Below are 17,224 nucleotides of genomic sequence, written 5' to 3' on the forward strand. Positions count from 1 at the left end.
TTATTGTATTTATTTGACCTTTCACTGAATCTGGAAAATAAGTTGCAGCACATTTTCCATGTCTCTGAGTACCCGTGCTATGGTCCTTGAGTAGTTTGCTCCACTAATCTTGTTTCCATGGTGAAGTGAGTTCGTATCTACTCTCTCGGGGGATGTAGGAGGTTGGCAACATCCCTGTTAATTGTGAGGTCACCAGTAAGACCTGGCAGTGATGAGTACTTCCCCAAATCGCAGCTGTGCAGCTTTCTCAGTGGTCTCATTCAGTTCCACTTCAAGCACATAACTGGGCTGGAATTGCATGAGATTTAAGTGCTGCGAGTGCTCATCACTGTGGTGAGGGCTCTGAGCAATCGCCCAGTGACTAACCCTTTAAGCATGAGGTGCACGGCTGAATGTGTACCAACTCAGTAAGTGCCAGGGTAGGTGGCAAGTTGGAAGCGACCTTTTCCTTAAAAAAAAAATATACAGGTCAGGCAAAGTTAGTTAATACATTTAAACTCTCCAATGACTCAACAAAGTGGAACATGTAGAATTCGCTCATTTGCATTGGAAGGAAGTCACATTGTTATGACTGTGAGAATCCTGATTGATATAGGCAGGAGAGTGTTCTTTGGCTCCATTCTTGTTGAATTTAGCAGCAACATGAACATGTGTGTTTGACCATCTTGTGCAGGATGACTCATTTTTAACCAGAACACTATGGGTTAGACAGGGCAAGCGCATCTTCAGAGTGAACCGAGTAAGAACCTATTCCTGTCTTTTCGTCAAAGCCTCTTCTAGAAACAGTTAATTCTGATTTTAAAAAGTCAATCGTACAAGCTCCTACATTTCATTTAACCTTCCTAGGCCTTCCTCTTCAGTGTCCTTTACTGACTGTTACTCTCCTCAGTGGCAGGATTCTCAGGTTTGGTCTTAAGCTCTCTACCGTTCTCCCTCTTTATTCTCTTTCTGGATAACATCACTCATCACCATGAAATGAAATACTATCTTTATGTTGGCAGTACACAGATGCATGTCTCTAGGTTAAAGCTCTCTACAAAGCTGCATATACCATCTGTCTATTTTGATTCCTCTGCTAGGGTGTTTCACAGTTATATGAAACTTAAGACAGCCTCATCAGAAACTTTGATTATCTGCCCCCCAAATCTGTTTCATCTCAGTATTTGACATTTTTATCTCAATTACAAACATTTATCTCCCTTTCTTGAGTACCTAAGATAGACACTCTGGAGTCATCTTTAATTCTCTGTGTTATTGTCCCTCTATGCAACAACATTGAAAAACATTAACAGATTGAGGTGGTTGCTCTCTGGTTTGCATGTGAAACCACAGTTAATCTCAAATGTGTTTACTTTGTGTCCACAGTCTTCGTTTGAACACATGTATTGCTTTCTTGGTCTAGCCATCATGATCTTGCACTTGGACTAGCATAACTGACTTCATACTGATCTCCCTCATTCTACTCTTGTCACCCTGTAATCTGCTTTTCAAAAAAGAACAAGAATGACTTTCTTCCAAATGTAACAGATTATGCCATATACTGTCTGTTGCTTCCAATTACACTTCAGATGCCATCTAAATGTGTCTTATGTTCTTCAGAGCTCTACATAAATCATGCCCTGCCAACTCCATCTGTTCTGTATTTGCTGCTACAATTATTTATTTGTGACTCCCACCACTGCTTTTGACTCCACATCACTTCTTTAACTGTGTTCTAGTATATCTATAGGTATTTCTCACATAGACTTTACACTGTTGCCACCATTATTTATTGCTTTGGTCACTGCAGTGACTTCCCAACAAGAACCCTCCCAATTCAACCTCTCTTAAATTAAAATGTAATGTAAGCCATTCATGTACATCATTTGAAAAGTCAATAAAGTTATAAAAATTACAGTGCAAAAAATACATTTTCTTGCTTCCTCCTCGATTTCTGTCCTTAAGGAGCAATTGCCTTTCTTTTAGTATTAACACTTACTTTGCTTTTATATTGCTAAGTAATAGAGTCATATTGTTTATTCTTTATTTCTCATTTTTAAAATGTGATGTAAACACAACACACAAATATATATGGTTATAAATAATCATTTAAAATTGTATGCTTTTATAAACTCAAAGTTGATGTATTGAGTTCCTCCTACCTATTTTCCCGAGGTACAGCCTTGGTAAATGGCCTCCTTCACCTAAAATACCACTGTTCTCTCAATTGCATTGGTTTCTATGGCTGGCTCCCTCAGTTCTTGCCTCAAATGTGATCTCCTTAGATAGGTTTTATTGGGGTACCCTCTCTGGCATCTTAACCTCTGCTATATTTCTTTCAGATCTCTGTTTGCTTTTTTAATGATACGTTTCCTACTTTATAATATCTTAGGTATATTTTTCTGAATAGTTCACTTTTTCCTGCCTTTTATGCACAATGTATAAGGTCTGTGAAGATAGAGATTAAATCTGTTTTCATCTTTGAATCCTCAGTGCCTTACCTCTTGCCATATTGTGGATATTCAGTCAGTACATTTATAATGAAAATTAAATAACCACCAGAAAGATGCAGCAAAACATAATAGCTTTTGGCTGGACTGGTTGATAAACTTAGAAGTAGATGTAAAACTGAATTTGCTCTCTTTTTCTCAGCTTGTTGTTTTCTTATTCTAAGAATGCATAGACACCCTAGTGGATTAATGAAAAAAATATGACTAACAAGAGATTATATTAAAGTGAATAGAATATTAAAAAAATATATAAAAATCAAGTTTTTCTTGGTATGAGCAAAAATTCTCCTATAAAATGAGAAAGTAACCATTATAATAACCAAAAAATCAATTAGTTTTGGATAATGAAACATTAGGATGGGGTATTCACTTTCAGCTCTACCAGTTTTTACCACTTCCTTTTTACTTCTTCAGCATAGAACAGCTTCTATTTATTATCATACTGTGATGTTGTTTATAATGACATTGCAATGTTGTTGATAAAAGGGACATTTTTGAAATTGTTTTTAAATCCATATTTCTGTCAAATGTTGGGGAGAAGTTAAAAGAAGGCAATGGTTTTCAAGAAAATAGAGAAAGCATTGTCAGAGTAAAATTTATTCTTCTTTTATGAAGTATAATTGTCATGTGGATAAAATAATACTATTGACAGAGCATAACCCAGAAGGCCATCATGAGGTGTCCCATAATAAAATCTGTAACCAGGGTCTAAGAAAAGATAGGTGGTGTAAAAATGAAAGTAGAATTTTATCAGGGTTTATTTCTGAATGTGAATCAAATAAGGGACACTGCTATGGATCAATGCCCTGCCTCCCTTTCTAATTATAATTTCCCATGTATCACTAAGCTGCAGCCGTGCTAGTTTTGCTCTTAGTTAAAGTGTCTAAATTTGTTCCCATCTCAAGGATTTGTTTCTCTCTTTGCCTTGAATGCTCTTTCCCTTACATCTTGGCCTGACTCTCTCTGATATGCTAGATTTCTGCTTAGATATCACCTCCCCTGAAAGGCCATCCCCACATCATTGTCTTACCCCTTTATAACATTTGTTGCCTGAGTTCATATTATGCATATATAAGTGTTAATTGAATAAACAGGATTCAAGGAATATCATAGTAAAATGAGTAGTTTGCCTTTTGATTGTTCATATTTGTTTTTCTGGTCTTCTGGTGGTGTTTACTCTTGGGTTGTGAGAAGTCCCATGGTGAATTTAGTCACAGAAAGTCTCTGGTAATTAAAAATATTTGTCCCATAATCATCAAACCATCCAAATTCATGTAAATTTCAAATTTATCTGAGATGCATGCTCTCCACATTCAGGCTTTCTGAGAGCCCATCATTTGCAGTGAGGAATGGGGACGTGGAGTTAGAGTCCTCATTCTTCCCCATGTAGAACTATTATTTCTCCTGCTCAGCACGCTGGGTTCCTCTACATCCCCTGGGACTAAAGCTCTAAGGGGAAGGAGAATGGAGTCACAGATGGTGTGACTGAGCTTTATGATGGATGCTTAAAGTGGACACCCTCTTTCTCTGTCACAGTCCATAGTCATTGGTTCTTAGGAGGCTTTCCTCCTCAGAGCTGCCCCCCAAGCCCCTGAGGGCAGGGGCTTACTTGTTCACTCACTTGTTTCACTTACTTGTTCTTTGAGGAGAATTAGTTCATCTTTTCCGAATGGTCACTTTCAGCCCCTGCTTTCTTCTTTAGGTAGCTCATGGGATACTTCCAAGCTATATCTTCCCTTGGTTTTTATTCTGAAATAGAACACAGACATAAATAAGTGCACACATCATCAATGTAAAGCTTATTAACAAATGGTAATGGAGAAATTGGAAGTGTGAGTTTGACCTGGTTGAACAAATAACACATTGTCTCCCCACCTGGGGTATGAGTTGGTCATGGGCTTGTCAGTCTTGCTCACTGCTGTACAGCTCTGGCTGTTCAAAGTTCATTCATACTCATAAGCATTTTATTGAGTAGAGGGTTGAGTGAATGAATAGCTAATAAGATTGTGATATATTTAGAACATAAGTTACTATTCAGCAATAAAAACCAACTTATAAAGACTATGTAATACTATTGGGGTTTGGGTACAATATTATGGAAATCCCTAAACAAACTTTTGGGCCAATCCAATATTAAACAAAATAGTTACTAAGCTTTTCTTAGATGGGAAAATAAAGTAGAACATAAAACTTTAGCATATGTGTACGTGAGTATAGGTATACACATGCACAGATACAGAGACACTTATGTGTGTATGTTAATAGACCAGAAAGAAATATATACATATGTATTGATATATATACACACACTTCTGTATGATGAAATTTGAGATGACTGTTTTCTTTTTTCAACTATATTATTTAAATATTCTGCTATTTTAACATTCTGATTTTTATGATCAGAAAATATTTTAAGAAAAGGAAAAGAGAATTGAGAGAAAGGAATGAGGAAAGAAAAACAAAAACCTTGAACTGTTCTCCCAAATTTGCCATGGGAGAGAGATTGAGTTTCTACCATTGGAAGAGACCTGGAGATGAAAACCTCCATGCACTCAGAAGGCCAGTGTGCCTTTGGCAGCCCACATGCCTGTCACATAAAACACCTCAAGATACAAGCTCAGAACCTAATGTGGTATTTTTGTCATCTGCTTTGTGAGGGATGGGGCCTGTCCTTGCTCTTTTTCCCTTTATTTTTAAACTGAAGGTTAATTGCTTTTACAGAATTTTGTTGTTTTCTGTCAAACATCAACATGAATGAGCCATAGGTGTACATATGTCCCCTCCCTCTTGAACCTCCCTCCCTATCCCAACCCTCTAGGTTGATACAGCGCCTCTGTTTGAGTTCTCTGAGAGGTACAGCAAATTCCCATTGGCTGTCTATTTTATGTGTGATAATGTAAGTCTCCATGTTACTCTCTCCATGCATCTCACCTTCTCCTCTCCTCTCCTCTCCTCTCCCCATGTCCATAAGTCTGTTCTCTTTGTCTGTTTCTCCATTGCTGCCCTGCAAATAAAATTTTCAGTATCATTTTTCTAGATTCTGTATATGTGTGTTAGTATGTGATACTTATCTTTCTCTTTCTGACTTGCTTCACTCTGTATAATAAGCTCTAGGTTCATCTACCTCATTAGAACTGACTCAAATGTGTTTCTTTTTATGGCTGAGTAATATTCCATCATGTCTATGTAGCACAACTTCTTCATCCATGAGGCTTCCCTGATAGCTCAGTTGGTAAAGAATCCGTCTGCAATGCAGGAGACCCTGATTCAATTTCTGAGTTGGGAAGATTCCCCTGGAGAAGGGATAGGCTACCCACTCCAGTATTCTTGGGCTTCCCTTGTGACTTGGCTGGTAAAGAATCCCTCTGCAATGTGGGAGACCTGGGTTTGATCCCTGGGTTGGGAGGATCCCCTGGAGAAGGGAAATGCTACCCACTCCAGTATTCTGGCCTAGAGAATTCCATGGACTGTATGGAATTCCATCAGGTCACAAAGAGACAGGACTGAGCGACTTTTAGTTTCACTTTCACTATTCTTTATCCATTCATTTGTCGATGGACATCTAGGTTGCTTCCATGACCTAGCTATTGTAAATAGTGCTGCAATGAACATTGGGGTACTTGTGTCTTTTTCAATTTTGGTTTCCTCGGGGCATATGCCTAGGAGTGGGATTGCTGGATCGTATGGTGGTTTTATTCTTAGTTTTTTAAGGAATCGCCGTACTCTCTTCCATAGTGGCTGTACCAATTTACATTCCTACCAGCAGTGCAAGAGGTTCCCTCTTCTTCACACCCTCTTCAGCATTTATTGTTTGTAGACTTTTTGATGATGACCAGTCTGACTGGGTGAGATGATACCGCATTGTAGTTTTGATTTGCATTTCTGTAATAATGAGCGATGTGGAGCATTTTTTTCATGTGTTTGTTAGCCATCTGTATGTCTTCTCTGGAGAAATATCTGTTTAGGTCTTTTCCCTACTTCTTGATTGGATTGTTTTTCTGATACTGAGTTTTATGAACTGCTAGTATATTTTGGAAATTAAAGTGGGACCTAATTAAAGGTAAAAGCTTTTGCACAGCAAAGGAAAGTAGAAACAAGGTGAAAAGACAACCCTCAGAATGGGAGAAAATAATAACAAATGAAACAACCGGCCTTGCTCTTGATATCAGATTTTGAGCATCTACCATGTGTGAGATGTTGTGCCTGACATCAAATGATCAGTGCAGGTTTTTAAAAGACGAGAGTTATTTGGAACAACAATCCAAGCAGGTCTTGCTTTTACAGATAGCCTCACAGAAGAGGCAGCACATGCTACAAGCCAGGGGGTCTTTGGTTTGAACCCTGTCCTCACCGTGCACTCATGCACAGGAAGTCTTTTTGAAGCTTGGCTTTTTCAACTGCAAAATGGGTGACATTAACAGAGTTATCCCAAGCTGGCTGTTTGATTAAATGAAATAATGTACATATAGTATCTGGCATACTGGCACGTTATTGTCTTCTATTCTTGTTTTCTTGTAAACATTTCAAAGTAATTTTGAAAAGGGAAGAGGAAAGGACTATATAGTGTTTTTTTAGCCTGGCTAACTAGAAAAGTGTCATGTAGAGAAGTACAGACTTAAAGAGCAGGTGCTAGTTTTGGGGGGAATTATAATGCATCTAAAGTGAGATGAGGAGTAAGAGACAAGGAGAAAGGATCTTGAATAGAAGCGGTGGATCTGGAAGGAGGCTTTGGGAGTCATTTCCCTGGGGACTTATACATTCGTTGGAAGTGATAAATGCAGAGAAACAAGAACTGCCTTGTGGGAGAGGAAAAGGACCTGTTTAAGGCAACAGAAACAGTTGCTAGAGAAGAAGATAAGTGGAGCCTTGGAATATTCTTGGAGGAGAAAGGTGGTCAAGGGTCAAATGCCCGAGGGAGGAGAATAAAAGGAAGGACACTGTGGGTGGCCTCAGAGCAATTTTCCAGTCCAGCGGGGGAAGCTAGCATGCGGGTGGAAATATAAGGAGAATGTAGGTGGTGAGCAAATTCAGTGCTGTATTAAAATCAATTTGGAAATTGGGAGGCTTTAGCTTCTATCCTTGACATTCCCATGAACTCTCTGTGTGATTTTGGGCAAGTCATACAAGATTTCTAAGCCTTGGTTTTCTCGATTTTAAAAATCCAGATGGCCGGATGAGTCTAAGTTTCCTTCTACCATTGTTGTTTCATGATTCTTTTTGAAGCCCTTTGGCAGGGAAAGTAAATGGAATGATGTTAACAATGTGGTCACATGAAAACTTTTCCTAAAGATAAAACTTGGACACACAGGAAAGCAACACTGGAAATGCCAAGAGGGAAGAAATCACATTGAAATTTTGCCTCAGACGGAGTCACAGGTAGAGTGTGGCTCTGAGCAGCAAATGTATCTATTTTCTTTTCTCTCAAAAGTGAAGAATACATTGAATGAAGTTAACATTCTGTGAGCACCTGCTCTGTACCAGGCCCTGTGCATTGAAGGCATGGTGACGAGCACTGTGCCCCAAGCCCTCCCTGGAATAGCTCATGGTCTCATCAGACAGACATGCAAACAGCGTTCAAAGGAGGCCTAAGTGCAAGAATGGAAAAGGTGGATAGAGGAGGTGGTGGTTACTTTGGAGAGGGGACAGGGTCAGCTGGAATTTGAAGAAATAATTTTCCACACCAACAGTGACTTTTCTGGGAAGAGAAACCAGCAAATGCAGTGTACTAAGATGTGACTGTGCAGCTAAAAGTTATTCTGAAATATGTTAAAATGTAAAGTTTGTTCACACAGTAAAATTTGTCTATAGTGGTTATATGTGAAATTTCAATGGAGAGGCAGGCAAGAGTTTATCATGACTTATATATAACTTATATATCTTCATTTGGAGTTGATCCTCACAGTCATAAAGGAAAAACTGAAAAGATCGACTCAGGAGAGTATTTTAGTATGATACGGTAAAAAGATAGATAGGGGATCAGAAGTGTGTTTTCCTACAGATTTATGTGTTATGTATAGAAAGAGTTGGATATGACTGAAGCGACTGATCATGTAAGCATAGAATACATAAAAACTTGAAAAACTACTCCTGCTTATGATGTTTCATTTGAATAAAGCATAAAAATGAACTTACAGTATTTTAATTTATGTCAATCCCTATGTGATACTTATGTTTTCCACTATGCATTTTATTTACTTAATGAGATATATGCTATAACATTACCATACAAGAGAATATTTTAGAAAATATAGCCAGCTTATATAGAATTCACATCATGTAGCGTATAAAACATTTGTGTAAAATGTTGTTATAAGCAGTGTGCTATACCACATACCTTTCAGCAGCCTCTGTTGCTGCTGTTTAGAAGGCAAACACTTATGCTTCTTCCAGTAGCTCAGGGATTCTCTAATATACTTTATAGTCAGATAATAAACTAATCATCCTCAAACCTTCATTGACTTTCTTTTTTTGTCAAGAACTTTGTCATTTGAAGTTTTCAATTTTATTGGTTCATCTTATTTTGGGGCTACATATACCTGTTTCTCTACTCAAATCTTCCCTGATAGCTTCTCTGATAGCTCAGTTGGTAAAGAATCTGCCTGCAATGCAGGAGACCCTGGTTCGATTCCTGGGTTGGGAAGATTTCCTAGAGAAGGTAAAGGCTACCCACTTCAGTATTCTTGGGCTTCCCTTGTGGCTCAGCTGATAAAGAATCCACCTGCAGTGCGGGAGACTTGTGTTCGATTCCTGGGTTGGGAAGATTTCCTGGAGAAGGTAAAAGCTACCCACTCCAGTATTCTGGCTTGGAGAATTCCATGGACTGTGTAGTCCATGGGGTTGCAAAGAGTTGGACACGACTGAGTGAGTTTCACTTTCACTTTCTACTCAAGTCAGACATCTTTTTTAAAAAAAATACTTATTAAATTAATTTTTATTGGAGTACAGTCGTTTTACAATGTTGTGTGTTCTATTGCTCAGCAAAATGAATCAGTTATATGGATACTTATATCTCTTCTTTGAAAGGATACCTGATAAGTAGGAAGCCAGGCATCTTTCCTGGATTTTGCATCCTGTTTGCCTTTCTGCTAATGCTTCCTTTCATAAGAAGTAACTTTTATCCAAATTCTACTATCCCTCCAGATAGCAGAGTCTTCTCATAGCCTGAAATTATAATGATTTACCACAGACAGTATTTACTTCTTGTGATGTGCTGTGTATTTTTTAAAATAGGATATTATTAAAGATTCTTACCATATGTAGTTTTAGCCCTCAGATATATACCTTCAACTAGTCAACTGAAAGTTCATGTAGAAAACTGAGGTCCTGGAAAATAAAAAAAAAATTCCAAAAAAGGAGAATGGAAAAAATAAAAAGAGAACTTGAGGTAATTATGTTAGTAGTGCATCAGCTGCTTAAGTGAGTAGGAATTAAGGTAGGGGAAGTGAAGTGGTTAACCTACTAAGAGTAGCAACTGTAAATTTTTAGTTATTTTTATTTATGCTTACATTACTACTTTAGAATCTGTTCATCTATTTAATAGACTGTAGTTGATTTGAATTTGAACAACTGAAACATTTGCATTAGGTGAATTGGAACAATGATATATAAAAATCCATGTACATTTGTCAGATCAAATTTCATGTTGTGATTAGGAATTGGTGGCCATGATAATACACTTATATGGAGATTAGTATAAATGGCTGTTTTAAAAAAATACAGTAGTATCTAAATGGAGAGAGAGTAAAATTTCAGAACCAGTAAGACAAGAAACGGCTGGTAATTTATTTTTAAATAAGCAGTGGTCAGTTTGCAAAACACTGAAATGTCAAATCAAGTAATAGCATTCAATACAATAGGAGAGGAGCCATTGTATGAGAAGATGCACATAACGACAAATAAGGCAGTTAACTTTTAACTAATTTCATTACCAAATGTTTGCATGAAATACCTCAACATTGTTACCATCATTTTGAAAAATCTAAGAAGAGGAATCGTGGAGAAAATACTTATATAGTTCACATTTATTTTGGAGAATGTATTGTACCATTTTAATGCACTACTAATTGTCTTTCCTTCTAAAATTAAACTTCGGGAGCAAACTCCGGGAGATAGTGAAGGACCTCAAAGGGAAGCCTGGTGTGTTGCAGTCTGTGGGGTCGCAGAGAGCTGGACACGATTTAGCAACTGAACAACAACAACAAAAATTAAAAGTACAGTGTTTGCTGAAGGGAATACTGTCTAATTATGCATTATTAAGCATCAATGTGTGTGTTAGTCATTCAGTCGTGTCCGACTCTTTGCGACCCCATGGACTGTAGCCCGCAGGGCTCCTCTGTCTGTGGAATTCTCCAGGCAAGAATACTGGAGTGGGTTGTCATTTCCTTTTCCATTATCAAGCATAGGAGAACTTGTAAAGAGACTTTGATCTAGATTTATGTTCTTCCATGGCTTGTAAATTCACAGCACAGATAAGATGATCCATTTTGTTACTGAATAGGTCCCCTGTTCGTGGGGACATAGAAAACCTCATGACTTCCCTGCTTGACGGATGCCAACCCAAGCTAGAGAACTTCCTATGGTGTAGGGTAGTATTCTGATCTCAGATAGGAAGCTCTTGCCTGAAGAGAATCTGAATACTTGATGCTAACTATGCCCCAGAGTGAACTGAGTCTGGCACATGGGGTCAGACAGCAAATATATATTGAATGAATTAGTCATCATTTATAATTATTCCAAGGCTAGCCACTCCAGTATTCTGGCCTAGAGATTTCCCTGGACTGTATATCCATGGGGTCGCAAAGAGTCAGACACGACTGAGCGACTTTCATTTTCACTGTAGTTATTCCAGCTTCCCTCATAGCTCAGTTGGTTAAAAATCTACCTGCAATGCAGGAGACCCGGTTCGATTCCTTGGTCGGGAAGATCCTCTGAAGAAGGAAATGGCAACCCACTCCAGTATTCTTTCCTGGAGAATCTCATGGACAGAGGAGCCTGGCAGACTATGGTCCATGGGGTTGCAAGAGTTGGACACGACTTAGCAACTAAACCACCACCACCATAATTATTCCAACAATTGTTTTTTCAAAGTGACCTTCTTGTTTTTAAAAATGTACATAGATAAAATCCTAACACAATAGGGAATTGTGTGTCATGAAGAGTTTTCCAAATTGTATCTTAAAAAAAACACACATCTACTTGAAACAATATTTAATATGCTAATATGGTGATACAAGAGTTGCCAAGAGTCGGACACGACTGAGCGACTTCACTTTTCTTTATGGTGATACAAAAATGAGTAAATTTTAATTTTTTGGATTCTCAGAGCTCTTCAGTCCACTCTTAAATATTTGGCTGCTATGTTTATTATAATTATACTTATGAATAACATAAAAAGTATGACAAACATTTATTAAAAGGTTACCCAGCATCAGATGCATGCTAGACCATAGAATTGGTCTAGCTGTTTAGTTAGTTGCTGTTTAGTCACTAAGTTGTGTCTGACTGTATTTGTGATGCCATGGACAGTACACCCCGCCAGGTTCCTCTGTCCATGGAATTTTCCAGGCAAGAATACTGGAATGAGCTGCCATTCCTTTCTACAGGGGAACTTTGCAAAAGCGATTGAACCCCCATCTCCTGCATTGGTAGACAGGTTCTTTACCACTGAGCCACCTGGGAAGTCCTTATGATAGGAACATTACATGTGTTTAAAGATGCTTTAAAAAAAATCTTCCCAAGAACCCTATGAAGCTGTTGTATAAAGACACTGTAAGTTTCTCATACTTACATGATAGGTTATGAACCCAAATAATCTTAAGTCTAGAATCTGTTCTTGATGTTATTAAATTTTATATGATAGTATGCAATTAAATTCTATAGGATTTGTTATTATAACTCTTCCCATGCTTATAACCTGTTGAAAGAATATATCAGATTACAAATTTATGGTTTAGGGAAACGAAGCATCGTAGCAGTTATTATTTTAGTCATTAGCTACACTGTCAGTTTTATCTGTGGCTTTGGATACTGACTGAATCTCAGAATCACACTTACTCAAACAAGAGAGACATATTTCTGTATTTTCATAATCTCAATTGATGATAATATGACACCACGTATCCCCAATCCGACTTCCCTGGTGGTTCAGCTGGTAAAGAATCTGCCTGCGCTGCGGGAGACTTGGATTCAGTCCCTGGGTTGGGAAGATGCCCTGGAGGAGAGCATGGCGATCCGTTCCAGTACTCTTGCCTGAAGAATCCCCGTGGAGAGGAGCCTGGCGGGCTGCAGTCCCTGGGGTCGCAAAGATTCAGACATGACTGAGTGACTAAGCACACATTCTATCCTCAATCCATATGTAGATGTACTATATCTTTAATGATTATTATTTAAATTTTAAAACATTTGATATTCTCTCTTATTCCCATCAAACTTGACTCTAGGGAAAAGTTTATGTGTTTCATGTATCTAATTAAAACTGAAGCTGATTTCATATTTGAGAGAATGAAAACATGGATGGAGAATAAAATAACTCATTGGAAGTTTACTTAACAGAAATGCCCCAAATACATATATGCCTTATATTTTAAAAGACTCATTAGCATAGAAATTTTTTGCATTATCCCCACCCACAAGTGATGTATGCACGTGCATGTGTGTGAACAGGAGACGGAGAGGTAGAAACTGAGAAAGAGACAGGGAAAGGAAGGAAGGAAGAGAGGCGAAGGGGACACATAGAGGTGATGGAACTGCTGTTCCAGAAGTTAGGACTTTTATTAGTGATATAAAACTTCAATAAAATGAAATTGGTAAGGATTTTTAGATTTTATTCTTCAGGTATCTTATAATGTCAATTCTGTACAAAATAAAATGTGATAGCATATTGCCACTTAGTCTTTCCATATACAAGTTGCAATACACTTCAAACAAAGTAAAAAGCCTTTTTTTCTTAATAAAAGGTTTTAGCCTAAATTAAAAAAATATATACAATGTGGAACAATGACTATATCTGAAGAAATAATTATATTATGATGCTAATTATATGTGAAACAAAATGAACTGTATATAATTTTTATAAAGTTAATACAAAATGGTATTTGAAAACTTTAATATTATCATATCATGTATGAGTAATGCAGGTTCTAGGGGATTATTTCTTCAAGATTGTTTACTAATGAGTTAACAGTACAAGTAATCAAGTATGCATTTTATATATTAATATGTATTATAGTAGACTAAAATAATAAAAATTGGAAAGATCAAGTCGTGTTTTCTTCCATGTAAAATATTTTCCTAGTTAAAACTTAACTTTATATTCTAAAATAGAAAGGGAAGAAATGACTAGGCTTAGCTTTAATATGATAAAAGAATACTTATTTGTTATAAGTTCATCTTGCTGATCATAACTGAATTTTACAGTTTTTAGCCCCCTGTTCACAAGTGGCTAACTTTAAAATATGGTATTGTATGAAATGAAACTTGTTTATGTAAGTGATACTTCCTTTTTCTGTAATTTATTGTTCAAGGGTTTTAAAAAATGCTTAAAAGAAGGCTTGAGAGTATTTTATATAATAACTGTAATGCTATATACCCTACATTTTTTGTGGTATAAATTATTTTATTAAATAATGATTGTCAAAAAGTTGGACTCTGTCATGTATGCAATTAAAAACTGTACTGTTCTTCTGTACATGCTGTGCATATAAGTGACCCCATGGGTCTCCCAAAGTGAGCCTTTAACATTCCAGAATTTTTACTGTGCATCTGTTGCTGGCATCTCGCCTCCCACCCACACAGGCTAAGGCTAACTATATGAAGTTTATGCTAGTCCAGTAAAGTACCTAAAGATGAAGTAATAAAATGGGAAGACAGTTACCTTATTAGTGCGGTTGCTAGAATAGCTTCACTAGAAAAAAGCATGCATATACCTGGAAGAAAATAAAGTGTGTGTGTGTGAGTGGGAGAACCTAGAAAGTAACTTAATTGAATAAGTTACTTAATTGAAACTAACTTATGAACAGGTATTTCATATGCATCTTTCTATGTTATATATTCCAGATGGGATTTATACAGCTCAATGAGGACTTCATATTTATTGAACCACTCAATGATACGGTGGCCATAACGGGTCACCCACATCGTGTATATAGGCGGAAAAGGTCCATGGAGGAAAAAGTCACAGAGAAGTCTGTTCCTCACAGTCATTACTGTGGCGTTATTTCAGGTAATGCCTTCTCCTGAAAGGGTTTAATTAACTATGCAATGTGAGATGAATCCTGGAATAAATCCTCCTTCCCTCCCTCCCTTCTTCCCTCCATGCCACTCTCCCCGCTCCGCGTTTTCTTTTCTCCTTGCCTTCCTACCTTCCCCATCCTTCCCTCTCTTTGTGTCTATCCATCTGTCCACAGCGTTATCTTTTTTTTTTTTTTTAATGTGGAATCTCCCTTGGTTAATGACAATTACGTATATTTTTTTGACTTGTTTTCTATGAAGTAGTATATTTTAATATAAAAATAGAAGAACTTCAGATATTAATACATTGCATGCTCTCTATCCCTCTTGAGTTGTGAAGTGTTCCTCATGGGATTCTGTTCACTGAACTAGAATAGAAATGACACTGAGAGAACTCCAGATCCCCTGAAACTGAATACTATGAGCTCATGGTCTTATTTTAGTTTACTTCTATGTGAACATCATAGAAATCTCTGTACTTTGACCAGAAGCATCTTCCACTTTCTTCTTTTTCTGTTTGATTCAAGTAAAAATCATCTTGATGGTTAATATTATTAGAGGAATAGGAAGAAGAGGCAAGATTTACTTCTTTGAATTTTATTCTCAGTATCAGAATATCTTAAATTTTAAAGTTTTAAGTGGCTCACAAACATTTCCAACCATCAAATCCTAGTCTCTGTGTGTCTGCCAATTTTTCACAGAAATAAAATGGGGTTGCTGTTTGGTACACTTCCTTATTACTTCCTTTGGCAGAGATATGTGGCATTAGCAAGAAGGGTAAGGAAAAATGAATGATTTCTATTACATAAATAGGACCTAAAAGTCATCGCCAACATTCAGCAGTTTCCCTAGTAAAAATGTTTGGACATCTAATCCAGACATCTCTGAATATTCACTGATATGAGAAATAGTTCCATTTAGAATCTGAGGAGATGTGAATTTATTGAAGAATTTTTGGTGTAAAGACTTTAAAATTGACTTGAAGATTTAGAATTAGGTATTAGCATATTTAGTGCCAAGATAGCAACTTGAAAATTGGTTATGGTATTTGAGGTTGATTTAGGTATATAAATTGTGATAATAAGTAACATTTTCAGAGACCTTGGCATGTTCATATAATCAGTTGTCTAGGAGGATCAGATTCAGACAGGATTTCAGTATGTTTCTGTTTAGAAATACTATCTCAAGTTAATCTCTGATCTCTGTTTCCTTTTGCGGAAGCTCATGGTATCAGTCTATATGAGAATTATCTTCAGAAGTGGTTAAGTGAATCTACCTCTGTGTCACATTAATCAAAGCACATTATCAAGTCAATTTAAATAAGACACACCCCTCTTCTCTAGTCTAAGAAATATAGACACACTGGAGATAAAAAACAGGTGGACAAAGCTCATAGTCTGAAAAAGCAAAAGAAAAGTTTTTATATCATGAGACAATAACAGCAACAATTGGATATAGTCCATTTAAGGAGATTGCCTTGTGTGAGTTACACTGAAAATCTTCACTATGCAACTTTTGAATCGTAGTAAGTTCCAGCTGTTCTAATTACTCATGTATACAGATGACATAAAGTAGGCTTTATATTGCAGTATGTATGGAGGAAAGGTTTCTAGAGAATTCCTTTTTTTTTTTGATAGGTTTTATAAAGCTTAAATACATGGTTCATATTTGACAGACCTTGTTGATAAACTTTCTAATTTTTTAAAGACATTACTGTTATATCTTAATTAACCTGTTTGGATCAAGCACTTGCATGCAAGGATTGCTAAGCTGTTTTCTAAGTTCTCTTACCTATCTTCAGTGTTTTTTAAGGGAAATTTAAAAATAATTTTAAAATTAGCAATCTGTGAAATAAAATATCCATTTACTTATACTGATATGTCTAACTGTAGTTCTCCCCTTCTTATATCAGGATAATATATTAGCATATTAAAGAACATTCGGATTTGGATAATGTTGCAGGAATTGCCTTTGCACAATGGAATCAAAGTTTACTTGTATTCAACTTGGTCTTTGCCTATTCCCCTTCGTCACATTGATGTTTTAAATGTATTGTGTTTATATGTAATGACTATGTAAATGCTGTTTTCTAAACGCATACCTTCATAGTTTAGGATGACTTTGTCCTGTTCTTTTATTAAAATATAACATAGAAGAAAGAAAGGCACAGGAGATTAAGAGTCAGAGGTACGAGGTTCAAGGCCTAGCTTCAGTCTCACTCTAGCTAGATACTCTTCTTCACTTCCCTTGAATTTTTGAACCTTAAAATTCATTGTTTGTAACATAGGAGAACCAGTCACGTCACAGGAATGTAGAGCTAAATGACACAGCTCTTATTCTCACGAGGTGGACCAATGTATTGTTTTGGGCAAACTGGTAAATGAGTAATTAGGCTATCTATAATAAGCTCAGTTCAGTTCAGTTCAGTCACTCAGTGATGTCCGTTCTTTGAGACCTCCTGAACTGTAGTACGCCAGGCCTTCCTGTCCATCACCAACTCCCGGAGT

General features: G+C 36.9%; 1 protein-coding gene across 1 annotated transcript in view; it reads left to right on the forward strand.

Annotated features, from left to right (window-relative positions):
* Positions 1-17,224, forward strand: part of ADAMTS19 (ADAM metallopeptidase with thrombospondin type 1 motif 19) — a 265,491-nt gene that overhangs the window by 41,060 nt on the left and 207,207 nt on the right. The window contains exon 3 of the mRNA XM_040241768.1: positions 14,544-14,709. Coding sequence (XP_040097702.1) covers positions 14,544-14,709 — 166 coding nt within the window. The remainder of the gene's footprint in view (positions 1-14,543; positions 14,710-17,224) is intronic.

This window comes from Oryx dammah, unplaced genomic scaffold, assembly GCF_014754425.2.
Source record: "Oryx dammah isolate SB20612 unplaced genomic scaffold, SCBI_Odam_1.1 HiC_scaffold_5, whole genome shotgun sequence".
Taxonomy (NCBI): domain Eukaryota; kingdom Metazoa; phylum Chordata; class Mammalia; order Artiodactyla; family Bovidae; genus Oryx; species Oryx dammah.